The sequence below is a fragment of the Miniopterus schreibersii genome (assembly GCF_964146895.1).
Source record: "Miniopterus schreibersii genome assembly, chromosome: 3".
In the NCBI taxonomy this organism is placed as follows: domain Eukaryota; kingdom Metazoa; phylum Chordata; class Mammalia; order Chiroptera; family Miniopteridae; genus Miniopterus; species Miniopterus schreibersii.
Window position 1 is genome coordinate 30,586,698 of NC_138103.1, and position 17,554 is coordinate 30,604,251.

The 17,554-nt window shown below is 46.2% G+C and overlaps 1 protein-coding gene across 1 annotated transcript; it reads right to left on the minus strand.

The window, feature by feature from the left end:
• Positions 1-303: 303 nt before the first annotated feature.
• LOC308554539 (paired immunoglobulin-like type 2 receptor alpha) lies at positions 304-11,917 on the minus strand. The gene is made up of 7 exons (XM_081131761.1): positions 11,758-11,917; positions 11,068-11,457; positions 8,748-8,945; positions 2,221-2,251; positions 1,067-1,116; positions 806-837; positions 304-636 (listed from the first exon to the last, which is right to left on the minus strand). Exons 1-7 carry the CDS (start codon positions 11,810-11,812, stop codon positions 514-516), a joined length of 879 nt encoding a protein of 292 aa, XP_080987887.1. The 5' UTR covers positions 11,813-11,917; the 3' UTR covers positions 304-513.
• Between the last annotated feature and the right edge of the window lie 5,637 nt (positions 11,918-17,554).

The window sequence follows — 17,554 nt, forward strand, 5'->3', positions numbered from 1 at the left end:
ACCATTCTGCTTCTTCATTTAATGTCTCAAATAAGCACATTCAATAGCATATAGGGTTGTTAATGTCTAAATGAGGTGATGCATAACACAATACATGCCACTTTTCATAAGGGAAGTAGAATGGTTAGACTGCAGGGCAGACCTTCCTTTCCAGGCTGCCTACCAGTGTTTGGAGAGGTATTGTTTCCAGGTCTGAGGCAGTCGCTGAACTAGAGGAGGAATCTTGGGTGTGAGCTTTCTATTATAGTTCATTTTTGGTGAGAAGGTCAGAAGTTGAAGGTGACATCAGTTTTCCCCTTAGATGCATTCAGGCAAATCCTTCAGATATTTTTATTTTTGTGGGCAAGGGAGGGAGTTGAGGGAACTAGAGCAGATGGCTGTTTTTCTCAGGTTCTTGGTGGCCTTTGACACCTGCTGGCTTCTGAGTCATCTGTGTCTGGCTGGGATTATTATGGGAAGTGATGGTCCCTCTGTGCAGCTTCCTCTAAGGAAGTCATCATTCGGTCACACTCCTTAGGCCTTTAGGATAGAGTATACGGTCTCTTCCTGGGGGTTCTTGTGGAGATGGTGGCTGGGAGGTGCTGATGGTGAGGTTGGGCTGGAGAGGGCAAGGGAGGCATAGAGGATGCCATCAACCTGGGTGAGAAGAGAAAGAGAAGAGGGTTAGAAGTAGAGGGGACCTGTCCTCATCTTAGAGCAGTGATCCCACACCTGAGTGCCCTGCTGATACCACAGTCCATTCTTTCCACCCCAACTTCTCCAAGCTTCCCTTTAATTCTTTCAGGCTCTAGTCTGAGCTGCTTACCTTTGGGTCCAGCTTGGAGTCTGTATGTTGTCCTAGGAAAAAAATCAAGATGTGTCAGGGTCAGGTGGCATGGCAGCCAGGGTAGAGAAATGGGCAGAGGGCTCAGCAGTGAGGTCATCTGCTAGGTCAGGACCAGGGTGGGATGGATGGGTGAGGCATGGGCAAGAGGGAAATGCTGAGGGGCACATGTGCAGGAGGGAGTGGGCGGGGAAGAAGGAAAGGCCAAGGTGGAGAGTGGCGGGTGATGGTGGTAGAACTGACCTTTATGCCCAATGTTCTCATACTTCTCCTCAGTGTTATGGAAGGATCCCCTGCATGGGAAGGAAAGGGTGGGAACTGTGTTAGACGCTGGGCAGAAAAGAGTTAAAACCTGCATCAGGCTGGTTCTCTTGTAGGGGCCTCTGCGACCTGCTTGGACATACTCAGAAGATATAGGCAATGGTCTGAGGCTCTCAGACGGAGGCTGCCTGGGAACTGAGAGGCAATTTGTGGTGTAGCCCAGGAGAGGTCCCTGAGTGCCAACTGAAGGAGGACTGTTGTGGGGAAGCCGCTTTTGTAGAAAGGGCACCAGAGGAGAAATTGGAAGAGTGAGCTCCTGTCCTCTCTGCTGGCACTGCCTTGGTTAAAACTGAAGGAAAACCAGTGAAGCTCATCTCCCAGTCTCTGGGTGGTGCTCAGGCCTTGGTCCCCAGGAGGAGACACCATCCTGAAAGGGGACCTGAGGAGGGCAGCTGAGGAAAGTCAGGGAGGGAGAAAAAGGAGGGAGGGGGACTGAGGAAAGGGAGTGTGGAAAATGGGGAAGAAGGATGGAGACAGGGAAACCGGTGGGAGGGTGCTGAAGACCAGTGCCCAGGACAGGAAGGAGACCCCCGGCACTGAGGAGAGGCCAGGCTGGGAGCTGAGGGGCAAAGGTGCTCTGAGAGAAGGCAGATGGTAGAGCAGCTGGAGACAGACAATTCTGTGGCCACTTTGGGCACCTCACCAGGGGAAAAGGCAGGTTGGACAGTGAGCAAGAAAGAGTAAAAAATGTGGAAAAGGGAAATATGTTTGGGAAGGACAATGTCCAAGGTGGAAAGAAAACGATGAACAGAAGGAAGAGCTGAGAAATGGCCAAGAAAAGAGGAGAAAGGGGATACCAGAGAAAGGGAAAAGGGGGACGTTCTGGGAAAGAATCAGAGAAACTGCTGGAACCCCTGGGTCCACTGTTTTCGATTTGTGTGTGTCTGTGTGTGGCTTTTTTGTTTTTTAGGATCTGGAGCCTCAGGAAGTAAAAAACCTAGCCTGTTAGGGACTTAGGAGGATGTGGATGAGAAAGGGGAGGATAAGAGCAGCTGTGAAAGGCTCCCTCCCACTGTTTTCATAAGGACACTTCCCGTTTCCCAAACCAGTGCTCCCCTTGGAGGACAAGCACTCACCTGTCTGGGGCTCTTGCTTTAGTCTGCAGACCTGTAGAGGAACCAACAGCGTGTCAGTGTGCCATCCATGGGTAGCATCTCTCCTCCTGCCTTTTCTGCTTCATCCTACTCTGAGACCATTCTTGGATAATCCAAGGCAGCAAAGCAGCTCTGCTGAAACCCATGTGGAAAGGCCTAGGACTCGCAGCCAGCACCTAGCTGGCACGCTGAAGCTGCCCACACCTCTCCCGCTATTGTCCTCCACACCAAATCAGGAAAGCAGCTCTTCTCTGCACCCTGTGCCCCCTTCACCCTCTTCTCTCCCTACCTTTCCCTCTGCTTCCTTCCCCTTTCCTTGAACTCCCTGCAATCCCTCAACCTTCTCTTCTCCTTCCACTCCTGAGCCCTGGCCACCCCCCCCCACCCCCCATTGTCACAGGCATCATTGCTCCCTCCTGCTCTGACAAACCAGCTTCTGTGCTTTCCTTTGAGTGGTGGCTGTTTCTCTCTCCCACCTCTGAACCTCATGGCTGGAATCTGCGTTTACATTGCAGCTTGTCCCTCTCTTCCACTGCGGACTCTTGTTCTTCCCCATCCCCCTGCACTATCCCCCCTCCACATCCTACGCATTTGGCCCCTGGTTCACATACATCGTCTCCACTACTGACCACCCTCCTGGGAGGTCTCATCATCTACAGGGACAATCCTCTAACACACTGGACATATTTGTCGCCCCAACTCCAGTGACCTCTACTTCACTCAGCCGTACCCTCGACTTTATTTTAATCACTGGGAATGAGAACTCTAAAACATTAAATGCTAGCATCATTTTCATGCTACAATGTTCTTTACTTCAGCTCTCTTTGGTCATCCTCCTCCTATACCTGTGCTTTTACCTCCCTGAAATATTGTCTCCTGATAACCCACTTTCTTTCAGGTTATCTAGGCTGTCTGTGAGTCCTCCACTCCATTTGTGCCCCCTCACCAGCTCCATGACCTCCTGAGTTCCCCTGTCCTGCCCCACCCAGCTGACAGATCACCAGTCCTGCACGTGTCTATGGGATGGGATGCTATTTGCTTACCCCAAATCCATTCACCTCCTCTTGCTCACTTACAGAGCCTTGATTTTATTTGGAGTGGCCGTGTGCTCCCCACCAGATAGATGTGGGACATATGACTAAATTCTGGCCAATAAGATATCAGGGGAAGTGTGGGTAGGACTCCCAGGAAGGCTCCTGGACTGTGTCACATTTCTCTTCATCTCCAACCCTTGTCTTTACTGTCAGGGGGACAGACAACTGGGGCATAGTCTTTTTTCCTTTTTTCCTTCCTTCTGTTTCCTACTTGGATTCAGAAATAATGGCCAGAGTCTTAGCAGCCACCTTGGACCATGAGGCAACCTTCAGGATAGAATCCAGTATCCAGGACAAAGAGCAGAAAGGTTGGAGCCTGAGGGCTTAAGGACAGTGGCCTCTACTGTCTGCTTCTAGATCTTTTTATATGAGGGGGGAAAAATCTCTCCCTTATCTAAACCATGGTTACTTGTGGTGTCTGGTGCTAGCAGGTAAACACAACTCCTAACCAGTAAGTCGTAAAGGTTTCTAAACTGCATGGTTGAATACTGCTGGGGGAAAACACAATCATGTGCAATGATGCTTTCACAGATTTATAGCTTCTCATCTGAGTTGAATCCTCAAATACTATCTTTCATTTCCTCAGTGACTGTATCACATTTTCTCTTCATCTCTGACCTTCTTTCTTACTCTCAGGAGAAACCACTGTTGTATTTTCTTTGCAGAATTTTTTTTAAATCCCAATTTTTATGTAGTTGAATTTATCAATATTTTTATTCATTGCTTTTGGGTTTTATGTCATACTTAGGGAGGTCATCTCCACTCCATGGTTCCAGCACTATGTATTGAATTACTCATTTCCCCCCATTGATTATAAATGTACCTTTTAATTTTACTAAATTCCTGCATATACTTGGGTCTATTTTTATCCTGCCTATATTTTGAGTTTTTTATTTTCTTCCATTACTTTATCTGTTATCTGTTTATCTATTATATGCTAGTATTGCATCACTTTAATTATTGTAGCTTAATAATTATAAGTGCTAATGCTCATCTAGTGCTTACTCTGTGCCAGGTATATTCTAAATGCATTATATTTTGTGTTTTGTTTGTTTGTTTTTAAATTTATCTTTATTGTTGAAAGTACTATAGATATCCTCCCTTTTGTCCCCCATTGACACCCTCCACTCCACATCTGGCCCTCCCAGGCCCTCACCACACTACTGCCTGTGTTCATGGGTTATGAGTTATGCACATAATTTCTTTGATTAATCTCTCCCCACCCACTTCCCCACCCCCACCTTCCCACTGAGATTCATCAGTCTGTTCCATGCTTCTGTGTCTCTGGATCTATTTTGTTCCTTAGTCTATTTTGTTTATTAGATTCCACATATGAGTGAGATCATATAAAACTGAATCAGGAAGAATCAGAAAACCTGAATAGGCTAATAACAACTGATGAAATCAAAGCAATACTAAAAAAAACCTCCAACAAACAAAAGGCCTGGTCTGGTGGCTTCACAGGGGAGCTTTCTAATTCCTTAAGCTGAAGGATTAGATAGTTTACTAAAAATTTTTCTTGCTTTTTGAGGTAAGCCTGTTGTGCTATGAACTTCCCTCTTGGAACTGCTTTCACTGTGTCCCATAGATTTGGGGTTGTTGTGTGGTCATTTTCATTTGTTACCAGGAAATTTTTGATTTCTTTCTTGATCTTATTGGTAACCCATTCATTGTTTAATAACATGCTATTTAGCCTCCATGTGTTTGAATGTTTTTGAGCGTTCTTACTGTAGTTGGTTTCTAATTTCATGTCATTGTGATCTGAGATACTTGATATGATTTCAGTCTTCTTGAACTTGTAGGGACTTGTTTTGTATCCTAACATGTGGTCTATTTTTGAGAATGACCCTTGTGCACATGAGAGGAATGTGTATTCTGCAGCTTTGGAATGAAATGTTCTGTAAATATCAATTAAATCTATCTAATTTAGTGTGTCATTTATAGTCACTGTTTCTGTGTTGACTTTTTGTCTGGAAGATCTATCCAGTAAAGTCAGTGGGGTGTTAAAGTCCACGACTATGACTGTATTGCTGTTGATCTCTCCCTTAAAGTCCTTAAGGTTATTATTGATAGGTCCTTATTTATTGCCATTTTAATTCTTTATGCCTACGTTTCTCTCTCTGTTTCTTCTTCTTATAGCAGTCTCTTCAACATTTCTTGCAATGCTTCTGTTTCTACTTCAAATTACAGCAGTCCCTTTAACATTTCCTGCAATGCTAATCTCCTTTAGCCTTTTTTTTTTTTTTTTTTTAAATCTGGGAAGCTCTTTATTTCACCATCTATTTTGAATGATAGCCTTGCTGGATAGAGTAGTCCTGGTTTCACATCCTTGTTTTGCATTACCTTGAATACTTTATGCTATTCCCTTCTAGCCTGTGGAGTTTCTGATGAGAAGTCAGCTGACAACCTGATGGGATCTCCTTTGTAGGTAACAGATTTCTTTTCTCTTGCTCTCTTTAAGATTCTCTCTCTGTCTTAAATTTTTGGCATTTTAATTATGATGTGTCTGGGTATAGGCCTCTTTGGATTCTTCTTGCTTGGGACTCTCTGTAGAGGCCTCCTGAACTTGTGTGACTTTTTTCTGGACCAGGTTAGGGAAGTTCTCTGCCATTATTTCTTCAAACAGGTTCTCTGACTCTTGCTTATTTTCAACCTCTCCTAGCACTGCTATGATGTGAATATTGTTCTGTTTATGTTGTCCCACACACAGCTCCCATAAACTGTCCTCCTGTTTTTGAATTGCTTTTTCTTTTTGGATCTCTGATTGAGTGATTTTTTCTACCCTATCTTCTAATTTGCTTATGTGATCCTCAGCTTCCTCTGATCTGCTGTTTATTCCTTCCAGTGTATTCTTTATGTCTACTATGTCACTCTTCATTTCTGACTGGTCATTTTTCATAATTTCCATATCTTTTTTCATGCTGTTGAGCACCCTTGCAATCAGTATTCTGAACTCTATATCTGATAGATTGCTTATCTCCATTTCATTTAGCTCTTTTTCTGGAGACTTTTCTTGTTCTTTCATTTGGGGCTTGTTTTTTTGTCTCCTATTTTGGCTGCCTATTTGGGTTTGTTTCTAAGTATTAGGTAGGCCTGCTAGGACTGTCAGTCTTTTTCGAAGGTCTCTGGTGAGGCCAGTGTCAGATGCTGTTTGTGCCTGGCCTTGAGTACCCTGCTTGGAGCTATCAACAACCCATGGCTTGAGGTCCCCTCTGTTGGGCCTGAGTGCATTTGGACTGGACCAAGATGCACACTAAAGTCTACTTTCCAAGGCCCAGGTTGAGAAGCAGATCAGGCAAAGACTCAAAGCACTCTGAGATCTGCCTCTGCCTATAGGCTGGTTAATCTGATTCTCTTACTGAGCCTCAGGCTGTAGAAACTCCATAGGGCAGGGGGAGAGGTTTTCCAGCAGGGTGGGGCATTTGCTTCCCCCTCAGGCAAAAGCTGCTTGGAAGGTAAATGTCTGCCTGTGAAAGATGTCCTCTGCAGTATGGGGGAATGACTTGGCACAGGAATCCATAGTGGTGCCCTCTGAGCTCTATCTCCAGAGCCCACAACCCTAGATTCTCCTCACACAGCTCCAGTCCACTCTGCCCTCCCTCTGCTGGAGCCCAAGGTGAGTGGCTGCACACAAAACTGTGCATTGGCTCTTTAAGAGGGTGCCTGCATTTCCAGCCATCTCCCCCTGGAGGGCAGAAACCCAGATGCTTTTCACAGCCAGATGTTATGTGGGCACCTTTCTCAGTTCTGGTGCTCTTGGCCAGGAAGCTCAGCCTGGGGTTTAGTCCCCAGAGTCCTCAGTGGGAACCCCCTATAGCTGAGATACCCCTCTGGACCTTCAGCTGCTGCCTGTGGGAGTTCAGACAGCCCTGTCGCGCCTCTGCACTTCCTACCAGTCTCTATGTGGTCTCCATTTTTCCTCCTTGATTATGAGGGTGCTCTCTAGCTCATCTTCAGTTGCAGTTGATTATTCAGGATGGTTTTTCTATATTTTAGTTGTAATTCCAGTTTGGTCCTGTGAGAGTATGAGTGTAGCTTCCACTCAGTCCACCGCCATCTTTAATCTCCTCTAAATACACTATGTTTAATTGTCATGATAACCCTAGGGTAATTGCTAGTATTATCCCCATATTACTGACGAAGCACAGAGTAATAGTACCATGGTGTCAGATTTGACCTAGCCAGGACTAATTGCAGGCAGTCTCAATTCTATGTTCTTTACCTTTGTGCTTTAATATTAAGAGGGAAACTCTTGTTGCAAATTTTTTTAAACATAATTTCAAATAAATTTTGGATGGTGTTGGGGCATAAATAATGAATGCCTCTAACTCTGCCCTCTCTTTGAGTTGTAAATGCATACATTCAAATTTCTGATGGACATCTCTACCCAGATGCCACACAAGTGTCTCAAATATAACATATCCCAAACTGGAAGAATCATTTTTCTCCCTCAAACATGCCCTTTGACCTCCTTTGTTCCTTAATTCACTTGGTGGTTTCATTACAGCCTCATTCACCCAAGTTGTAAACATGAAACTTCTTCCTGCTCCCTCACTCCTACATCAATACAATCACCAAGTCTTACTGGTTCCCTCTTAACCTTTCCCAGAATCTTGCTCTCTCCAAAGACCTATGTATGTGCAAGACAAAGTGTGGTTGCCTCTTGGCTGCTTCATGTTGACTCTGGGATCAGAGGCTCTTGATGTGATTTCCAAGTTCCTCTTCTCCTACCTCCTGCCTCCTCCATAGCACTGAGCTACTTACAGTTCCCAGAATTGTTTCCTTTGCTTGGAAGAACAGTGGTCTCTATACCACCCTCACCACTTCTGTGGCTAATGCTTTTTTATTTTTTGAGACTTTGCAGATGTTACTTCCTCTGAGAAGTCCTCCCTGATCCCTCTTCTTCCTCCCAACCTACCATAGCTCTTTCCAAGTGAGGCAATTAGCCCTCGAGGCACTTCCTGCTCCCTCTGAGTTCCTTGAAAGCAGAGCCTTTGCTTTATTTACTTATAACTCCATTCACGAGCCAGGCCCTGGAAAAGGGCCACCCCACTAATGCTTGCTGAGCTGAGCCAACTTCTTGTCCCTTCTGCTCTCTCCTTACTTTTCCCAGAGAAGATCCTCCCCTCCCCATGAACCAAAAGGTGAGGACTGATGAGAAATTACTGAGTCAGAAAACAAGAACTGAAAAAATGATCAGATCCGTGGAGAGGGGTTGGTCTGGAGTGGTGGTTTTCAAACATGATTACTCACAGACACCATTTGAGGAGACTATTAATATATTTGAAGTCCAGACCTCACCCCAGCAGGAATTTGCACTTTTAACAGGTATCTGTGGTCATTTTGATGCAGGTGGGCTCAGAAAAACACATGGTTGGGAAGATTGGAGAGAGAGTGCAATCTTTGACTGCTTACCTTTGCTTCTTTTCTGCTTCAAGTAGATCATCAGTCCTAAAATTGTGATTATGAGCACAGCACTGGCCAGTGCCACCCCGACTATACCTCCTGGAGTCAAGGGCCTAGATCCTGAGCCTCTGTTGTCTCCTGAGATACCGAGGCCATCTGTGGTGAGGGTCAGGGTGCTGGTGGGGCCCTTGGTGGTTTTCTCACTGGCTGAGAAGACATGAGAAATAAGCAAATTCACCTTTAGAGGACTGAAGGGATCTGGATGAAACTGTCACATCCTATTCCCTAGTTTGGGGAATATTAGGGATGGGGAGCAACCCCTGGAGCTCTTATACCAGAAGGGGATCACCAAGGGTGAAATGCTGAAGGCTGAGAACCCACATCACTCAGTTCAAACCCTGACTCTACCACTGATCAGTGGTGTGACCTCAGAACCTCATTTCATCATCTACAAATAGGCCACAGGATTAAAAATTTTTTTTTATTGTGGAAAAACACAGATAATATAAAATTTACCATTTTAACCATATATAAGTGGCATATGTAAGTGGCAGTTGAATGGGATTGAGTATCTTCACATTGTTGTGCAGCTCTCACCATCAGCCATCTCCAGAACCTTTTCATCTTCCCAAACTGAAAATCTGTCCCCATTAAACAAGTTCCCATCACCATCACCCCAGGCCCAGGTGACTACTCTAGATACCTCATATTATAAGTGGAATCAAAAAGTATTTGTCCTTTTGCAAGATTGCTTTAATAGGTGAGAAAGCATTTGTAAAGTACCTAGTATGTATTGGAAATATGTTTTTAAAGTTACATTAATATATATTGAATTTTAGTTCTTACAAACAGATTGCACCTTTGTAGGTATTTAATGCATCATTAAAAAACTGCTATAATACTAAGCCACAGAAAAAAATCTAACTCTAATAAAATCTTTAGGTTACCAAATTCTCTGTCTACTCTTGTTAGAAATTAACACAGGAGATATGGAGAAGGTGCTGGAAGTATAAACCCAAGGCTGTTTGCTTAATTCAGGTTGTGAGCCACTTTACAAATTATCTAAAACCAGCTCTGTGGTCAAGACAGGGCAGTGGGTTTCCCCAAGCTGGGAGGAGTGATTCATCACTGACATCATTTAGAGTTGCCAGCTCGAGTGATTATAAAAAGTAAATAAACTTACAATGCATCCCTTTATGCCTGGGCCTGGGAGAGAGTCCCTCTCCCACTGACCTGGAGACAGATAAGCCCAGGTTCACATTCCTACACCCCAGTGGGTAATATAGGAAGACCTATTAATACGACACATCCTATAGTAGGTTAAAACAGGTCAAGACAACAAAATGATCAAGTCAGTACGTGAGACTGAGCGGCTAATGGTTAAGACAGGAGGCTCTGGGGTAGACTGGGTTCAGATTCCACCTGGCCATGATGGTGGCTTTGTGCAAGTGCAAGCCTCAGTTTCCCACCTGGAAGAGGAAGATGATAGCGGTTCCTACTATTATTGTGGGGTTGTTGTGCAGGTTAACTAGGGTGATGCATACCAAAGTATTAAGTTGGGACAAGTGCACAGTAAGCAAGAGCTGCCCTTATTGCTAATGCAGAGGGGCCCCTAATGACCAGGACAGAGGGAGAAGGGGACAACACAGGCGTTTGTGTGATGAAGGTGGGGACTTGGGGAAGGTTGTTGTGGGAAGCAAGAAAGGTACAGGGATGAAGATGGTGAGAGGGAGATGGGGAAGGAAAGGAAAGAGATAGGACTGGGGAGGGAGCATTGAGGGCCATGTTCTGGGGAGCAGATGGGAAAACGAAGCAGGGAGACTGGAAAACAGGTGATGGGGTGTTACCAGGGGTGGAGGGGGGCATCCTTGGGCCATTATTGGGTACCTCCTGTGTGTGCCAGGCTGAGCTCGTGGCTGTGGGGAGACACAGACATGGGGCTAGCTGGGGCTCCACACACAGACACATGACAAAGGGAAGGCAGGCCACATCCTATAAAAGTCAAGTCCACCTGGAGGACATGGGGCAAGGGCAGGGGGCAGGGGACAGGACTGGAGCCCCAGCTTGGAGCAAGAAGGGAGGATAACCAGGGAGCCTGGAAGGTGCTGAAGCCTGGGGATGGGGTCGGGGGCTGGATCTGGAGGGGGCAGTGAGGGGGATGGGCAAGGAAGGTAGTCTGGGGGAGATTATGGTGAAAAAGGTAAAGTTGGCAGAGGCCTGGGAAGAAGTCAGGGGCAGGGAGAGGAGTTAGAGAGAAAGGTCAGGAAGAGCGGCGCCTGGACTAGTCCTGGGGGGTGAGGGCACCAGTGGCCAGAGCAGTGGGACTCACCTGTGGTGATGGTGAGTTTGGTCCCTTCGATGGACTGCCAGAACTTCTCGCCGAGTCTCAGTGTGGTCAACCGGACTCGGAAGAAGTACTGAGCTTCATCCTCTTTCCTCAGGTTAGAGATTCGGAGGAAGCCGCTCCTCTGGCCCTCTGTCCAGTTCAGGAAGAGGCGGTTCTTGAAATCCTCATGGGTGAAAGGCGGGCTTGTGTTGTAGATGAACTGTCCATAGAAGTCTTTCCATCTCCAGGATATTCGCACTTTGGGATCCTTGGGAACCTCCCAGGAAAAACAGAAGGAGAAGAGGATGTCGATGGAGCCACCCTGCGGGGCTGAGAGGTGCTTTGGTTGGATGACTTCATACTGAAAGTTTGAAGTGCATTTTGCTGAGCCACCTGGAGGAGGGAGGGAGAGGGGGAGACTTTGAAGCCACTAGGAGAGACAAAGACGATAACCCAGACCACCTGACACCCTCACCTATGGGCAGAAGTGTGACAGATGATAGGACTGGCCCCCTGGCTGGGTGTCCCCCTCTCTGGGCTTGGCGTAGAAAGGAGGGTGAGGGGTGTGGGGGACCCAGCACTGTGGGCGAACCCAGCCCCTTGTTTGTTGCAGGCGGGAAGCCTGGCTGGCCACAGCCCCTCCCAGGGGCTCCCTCATGTCCCTGGGCAGAACCAGGGGGCCCGTCCACTCACCAGCCTGCAGAGATGCTGGCAGCAGCAGCAGGGGCAGCAGCAGGGGCAGGCCCATGGCCTTGCTCTCCTCCCGAGGATGAGAAGCCGAGCAGAGCTCCAGGCCGGGGGAGGCCCTGTGGAGGGGCTGCCTCAGGCTTGTCTGACCACTGGGCGAGGACTGTGGGAGCCTTCCCCAAACACGCCTGCCCCAGTGTGACCAGCACTTCCCTTTTAATCTTGCTTCTTCTTTATCTGTATTGCAAAAGTGCTTCCCTTGTGAGTGAAAAGGAGCCATGATATAGGTCCCCCAGTCCCCATCTTCATGCTGATGTGTGTGGTCCTGACCTTGGCTCCCTGGGGCCTCTCCCCTCCCACCTCAACTCCCTGTGTCTGCCAGGCACTTTCTCATCTCCTTAGGGGTCAGTTCCATCTCTCTTTCTCTCTCCTTTTGTCCCTCTCCTTTTCTCTGCTTTCTCTCAGCCAGCCTCTGTTTCTCTCACTGCAGGGGAGGGGGCAACAGCAGGGCCAGCTCCTGCTCTTTCAAGAGAGGAAAGGCAGCCATGAGTCTGCCCAGCTACAGCCCCTTGGAGAGAAGGAGGGAGGTGCTGGTGGACACCCTCAGCCTCCAGCCCGGCCCCAGGTGCATCCAGCTGGCTCTTGGGCCCTCCCCTCCCCTATAGTACACAAGCAGAAACAAGATCTACAGGCCCATTCTGTCCCCTCTGTGCATCTCACACCCTCCCTGAGGTTAAGACGTGAGCATGGTCTGACACTTCCAGCTCCCTTCTGGAAGCCAGGCCTCTACCCACAGAATTCAAGTCTGGATCTGCAGGGCCCTCTGTCTTCACTTCACATATGAGATGACCAAGGCTCAGAGAGGGTGTGCCCCAAGTCCATGCCTCTCAAGTGATGGGTCCAGAACTCGAGCTCTAGTCTTGTTGAATCCACAGAACCTTCTGTTCCTTCTGGATGCTTCCATCTGGTTGCACCACAGAATCTCTAGGCCTCGGCATCAGAGTGCAGAACTCTGGGGGGGTGAGCCCCAGGAGGCTGTCTTTTTATAATGCTCCTTAGGTGATTCCATCCACAGCTGTGGTGACCTGGCTAATCCAGAGTCTTCCCTGGATAGAGGGTATTGAGACTCAGAGCAGTAATGAGTCACCGCAGTGACAGTCCCTGGGACCATCTCTAATAGAGGGCACTGCCAGCTGTGAGTGGTGGTGAACAGGGTGAGAGATTGGGGACTGGGACCTTTGGTGACTCACAGGAGGCTCTGCCCATTGCCTGCCCAGGATGAGGTTGGCATCAACTTACTGAGTAGATTGTGGGGGTGGGTGGACATGATTTCATCAGAGGAAGTGGCCTTGGTCTTCTGGAGATGGATGCGGCAAACCAACTTCCTTTTAAACCCGTTTCTTCCCCAATCCTAACAGTTTTCTTCCACACTTCACCCAAGGGCAGCCAGGCAGCCCCTGCCTATCTGAGTCTGCTTTTCTTACCCCTTCTCCCAGGCCTGAGAAGAGATGGAACCCTCTTATCTAAGTCAAGCGCTAAACAGCAAGTGCTTCATTTTCAGCTTTGCAACATTCTGTGGTGGGTATATTGTAATCTTCATTTTACCCATGGGGATTATGGGTAAAGAGCCTTAATGTCATGCAGTCCTCTGGGCTGTGAATGATGTTTGGGCAAATTGTTAATGGCTGGAAATGTGGGCAGAAGTGAGGACAAGGGAACCACTGGCTTCTCAGCAGGAATCTCAGAGGATAGCCTCCTTGTCTGTGGGGTGACACCTGGGATTGATTCTCCCCTTACCCCACTAGTTGTGGGAACTGGCTGGACAGTCTCCTCCTTCCCAGAGTGGGGGGCCTGGACCCCACCAGGAGGCGTCACTGCCTATTCCATTGGGCAGCACAGATCCTTATAAAACAGGCTCTGGGTAACTTTCACAGAGTACCTGCTGTGCTGTCAGGCCATGCTGGTTCCATATACAGTCTCCCTGGATGCAAGTCACATTTCATGTCATATTTAGTCCCCTGGACCCAGTTGTATCCCCATGAGGCTAGGAATTGTGAGACATGATTTCTGCTCAGAGATGTAATGTGGTCTCCTGATTTGTTCAACCGTTCTTCCCCCAACAAGAATGAGAGGGCCTGGGAATCATTCTCAAGCTGTGGCTCCGCTCACAGGGGGCTTCTGGGAGGAAGAAATCCTGGTGTTTTGTGACGCAAAGATGGGCAGAACCTGAATGCAGAAGGTGGCCATGGGAGAAGAGGTCAGAAGCAGTGTGATAAGGAGCAGGACAGAGTGAGCCATGGACCCCATTTTGAGAACCACTGCCTTAGATCTTCCCCAAGTTTTCCTGAGCTTCCATTCTCCCATCCTCATTGACCAAGTTCATCACTGCCCCACCCTTTTGCCTCCATGGCATCTTACACTCCTTCTGTTTTTCCCCCAAGATAAAAAATAAGGCAAAGGCATCTGCTTTCACTACCTCCATTCATTGTGCTGGAGTTTCTAGCCCTTGCAATAGGAAAAAAAGGAAATAAAAGTGTTCTAACTGTTTTTTCTTGGATCTTGTATTTATCTGTTTGGCATCCACTCGTTACAGGGCTGATTACACTAACTATATTTTCTTATTTTCTGTATGCTTGATGCTGTCATTTTCAGGCTCCCTGACTAGGGGGAGACTGCCCCTAGTCAATTCTTAGAGATAGCAAAGGGTTCTCCTGGAAGCATGCCTCTCATAAGCAAACTAACCAATCTTAGGCCCATATTCTAAACTACCTCCTTTACCTAACACTCACACACCAAGCCTCTATTTCCCTTGCCCTAAATCAACGCTGAGCCAGGTACCAGGCAACTAGAAATAGCACCGATAGCCCAAAGTCCACTGGAATGAGTCAGACTAGCCAATCCTAAACTGTTTCCCCTGTCCTGCCTTGCCTTTCCTGCAATGAACACAACAAAGACTGTTGCTTTCCCCTTGTTCTTGCGTTTGTCGCCTGACTGACACTGGTGTCCATATGTGGCATGGTCTGCCCCCTCCCCTTGGGAAATGTAAGTAATAAAAACTCTTTCAATGGCATTAGCCTCTCTGAGTTAAAATCCTGTGAGTACAACAATTAAGACAAAATTCATACAGATTGGAAAGGAGGAAGTAAAAACTGTCTTTATTCACTGATGACCTGATTGTTTATGTAGAAGAACCAATGGAATTTACAAAAAAGCCACTACAACTATAAGTGAGTTAAACAAGATTGCAGGATACAATGTCAATATACAAAACTCAACTGTATTTCTATATACTAACAACAAAGAATTGGAAATTGAATGGAAAACAGTGCCATTTACAATAGCATAAAATATGAAATATTTAGGAATAAATATGACAGACGATGTGCAAGATCTGAACACTGAAAATATTGCTGAGGGAAATTAAAGATTAATAAATGGAAATTTCATACACGCGAGGAGAAGTGAATATTGTTAAGATGTCAATTCTCCTTAAATTTGTGTGTAGATATAACATAATCTCAATAAAAATTCCAGCAGACTTTTAAAGAAATTGACAAGCCAATTCTAAAGTTCATAAAGAAATTCAAAGTGCCTAGAACAGCCCAGAAAACTTTGAAATTGAAGGACAAAGTTGGAGAATTTACACTACTCAACATGAAGACTATTATAAAGCAATCCTGAAGAAGATGTATTGCAGTCAAGATAGACAAATGGATCAATGGGAGAGTACAGAAATAGACACACACATATGGTCAATTAATTTCTAATAGACATGAAAAGGCAATTCAGTGGAGAAAGGGTAGTCTTTTAAACAAATGTACTGGAACAACTGGACATTAATATATTAAAAAATCAACTTCAATCCATACTTTGCACTATATACAAAAATTAACTCAAAATGAATCATTGATCTAAATGTAAGTCCTAAAATTAAATAACTGAAGAAAAAAATGGAAGAAAATCTCTGTGATATTGCAGTAGGCAAAGATGCCTTAGATTCAACACCAAAAGCATAATCTATAAGAAAAAATATTTTATTTCATTTTATTTATTTTATTTTTTACTTTTTAAATTTATCTTTATTGTTGAGAGTATTACAGGTATACCATTTTCTCCCCCAATTGATCCCCTCCACCTCCCTCCCACCCCCTTCCCAGGCCTTCACCCCATTATTAACTGTGTCCATGGGTTATGCATATAACTTCTTTGGTTAATCTCTTCCCATCCTCCACCCCCCTTCCCTCTTTCTTCTGAAATATGATCGTCTGTTACATGTGTCAGTGTCTCTGGATCTATTTAGCTCGTCAGATTCTTTTGTTCATTAGCTTCTTCTTAAAGAAGACTCTTCAACATTTCCTGTAGTGCTGGTTTGGTGGTGATGAACTCCCTTAGCTTTTCCTTGTCTGAGAAGCTCTTTATTTGACCTTCAATTCTAAATGATAGCTTTGCTGGGTAGAGCAATCTTGGTTGTAGTTCCATGTTTTTCATCACTTTGAATATTTCTTGCCACTCCCTTCTGGCCTGCAAAGTTTCTGTTGAGAAATCAGCTGACAGTCGTATGGGTGCTCCCTTGTAGTCAACTAACTGCTTTTCTCTTGCTGCTTTTAAGATTCTCTCTTTGTCTTTAACCTTTGGCATTTTAATTATGATGTGTCTTGGTGTGGCCCTCTTTGGGTTCCTCTTCTTTGGGACCCTCTGTGCTTCCTGGACTTGTAAGTCTATTTCTTTCCCCAGGTAGGGGAAGTTTTCTGTCATTATTTTTTCAAATAGGTTTTCAATTCCTTGGTCTCTTTCTTCCCCTTCTGGCACCCCAATAATACAAATGTTGGGCCTCTTGAAGTTGTCCCAGAGGCTCCTTATACTATTTTCATATTTCTGGATGCTTTTTTCTTTTTGCCCTTCTGGTTGGATGTTTTTTGTTTCCTCATGTTCCAAATTGCTGATTTGATTCTCAGCGTCCTCTACTCTGCTGTTGATTCCCTGTAAATTATTCTTCGTTTCAATTCCTGTAGCCTTCATTTCAAATTGGTACTTTATTATGTTATCGATTTTCTCAGTTATTTCCCTAACAGCCTGCTTAAACATCCTTATAACTAAAGTTCTGAACTCTCTATCTGTTAGCTTTCTTGGATCTCTTTCATTTAGTTCCTCTTCTAGAGATTTCTTCTGTTCTTTCCTTTGTGACATGTTTCTTTGCCTCCACATTTTGGCTGCTTCCAGGTGTTTGTTTCTATGTATTAGGTAGAGCTGCTATGTCTTCTGGAATTTTTAGAGTGGCTTTGTATAGTAGGTGTCCTGTAGGGTCCAGTAGCTCAGCCTCCCCAGTCACCTGAACTGGGCCTTCTAGGTGCTCCTCTGTGTGGGCTGTGTGCACTGTCCTGTTGTAGTTGAGCCTTGGTTGCTGTTGGTGTCCCTGGGAAGAACTGACCCCCAGGCCAATCAGCTGTGAGGACCAGCTGCAACTACAGCCAAAGAGCTGCTGTGCTGGAGACACCCTTATGGATCAGGATTTACTTCAGTGGAGCTTTGGTGTTCACCAAGTGCGCCCCTTGAGTGTGTCACTTGTGGATGTGGTAGGGTTGTAATCCAGCGTGGTTGAGTCTGACCACCAGATGCACTGTCTCTGGGGCCTCCGGGGAGGTGCAAAGTCAGCCTCTGGCAGTGCCTTGCCCAGGGCCGCCCAGCATGAGCTCCACAGCAAAATGTAGCTGGCTGCTACTTGTGCTGGGCTTGGAGGTGTCCAGGAGAGGCCAAGCTATGAGCCAATGCAGGCTGCTGCTAGTACCAGGCCTGGAGCCACTTA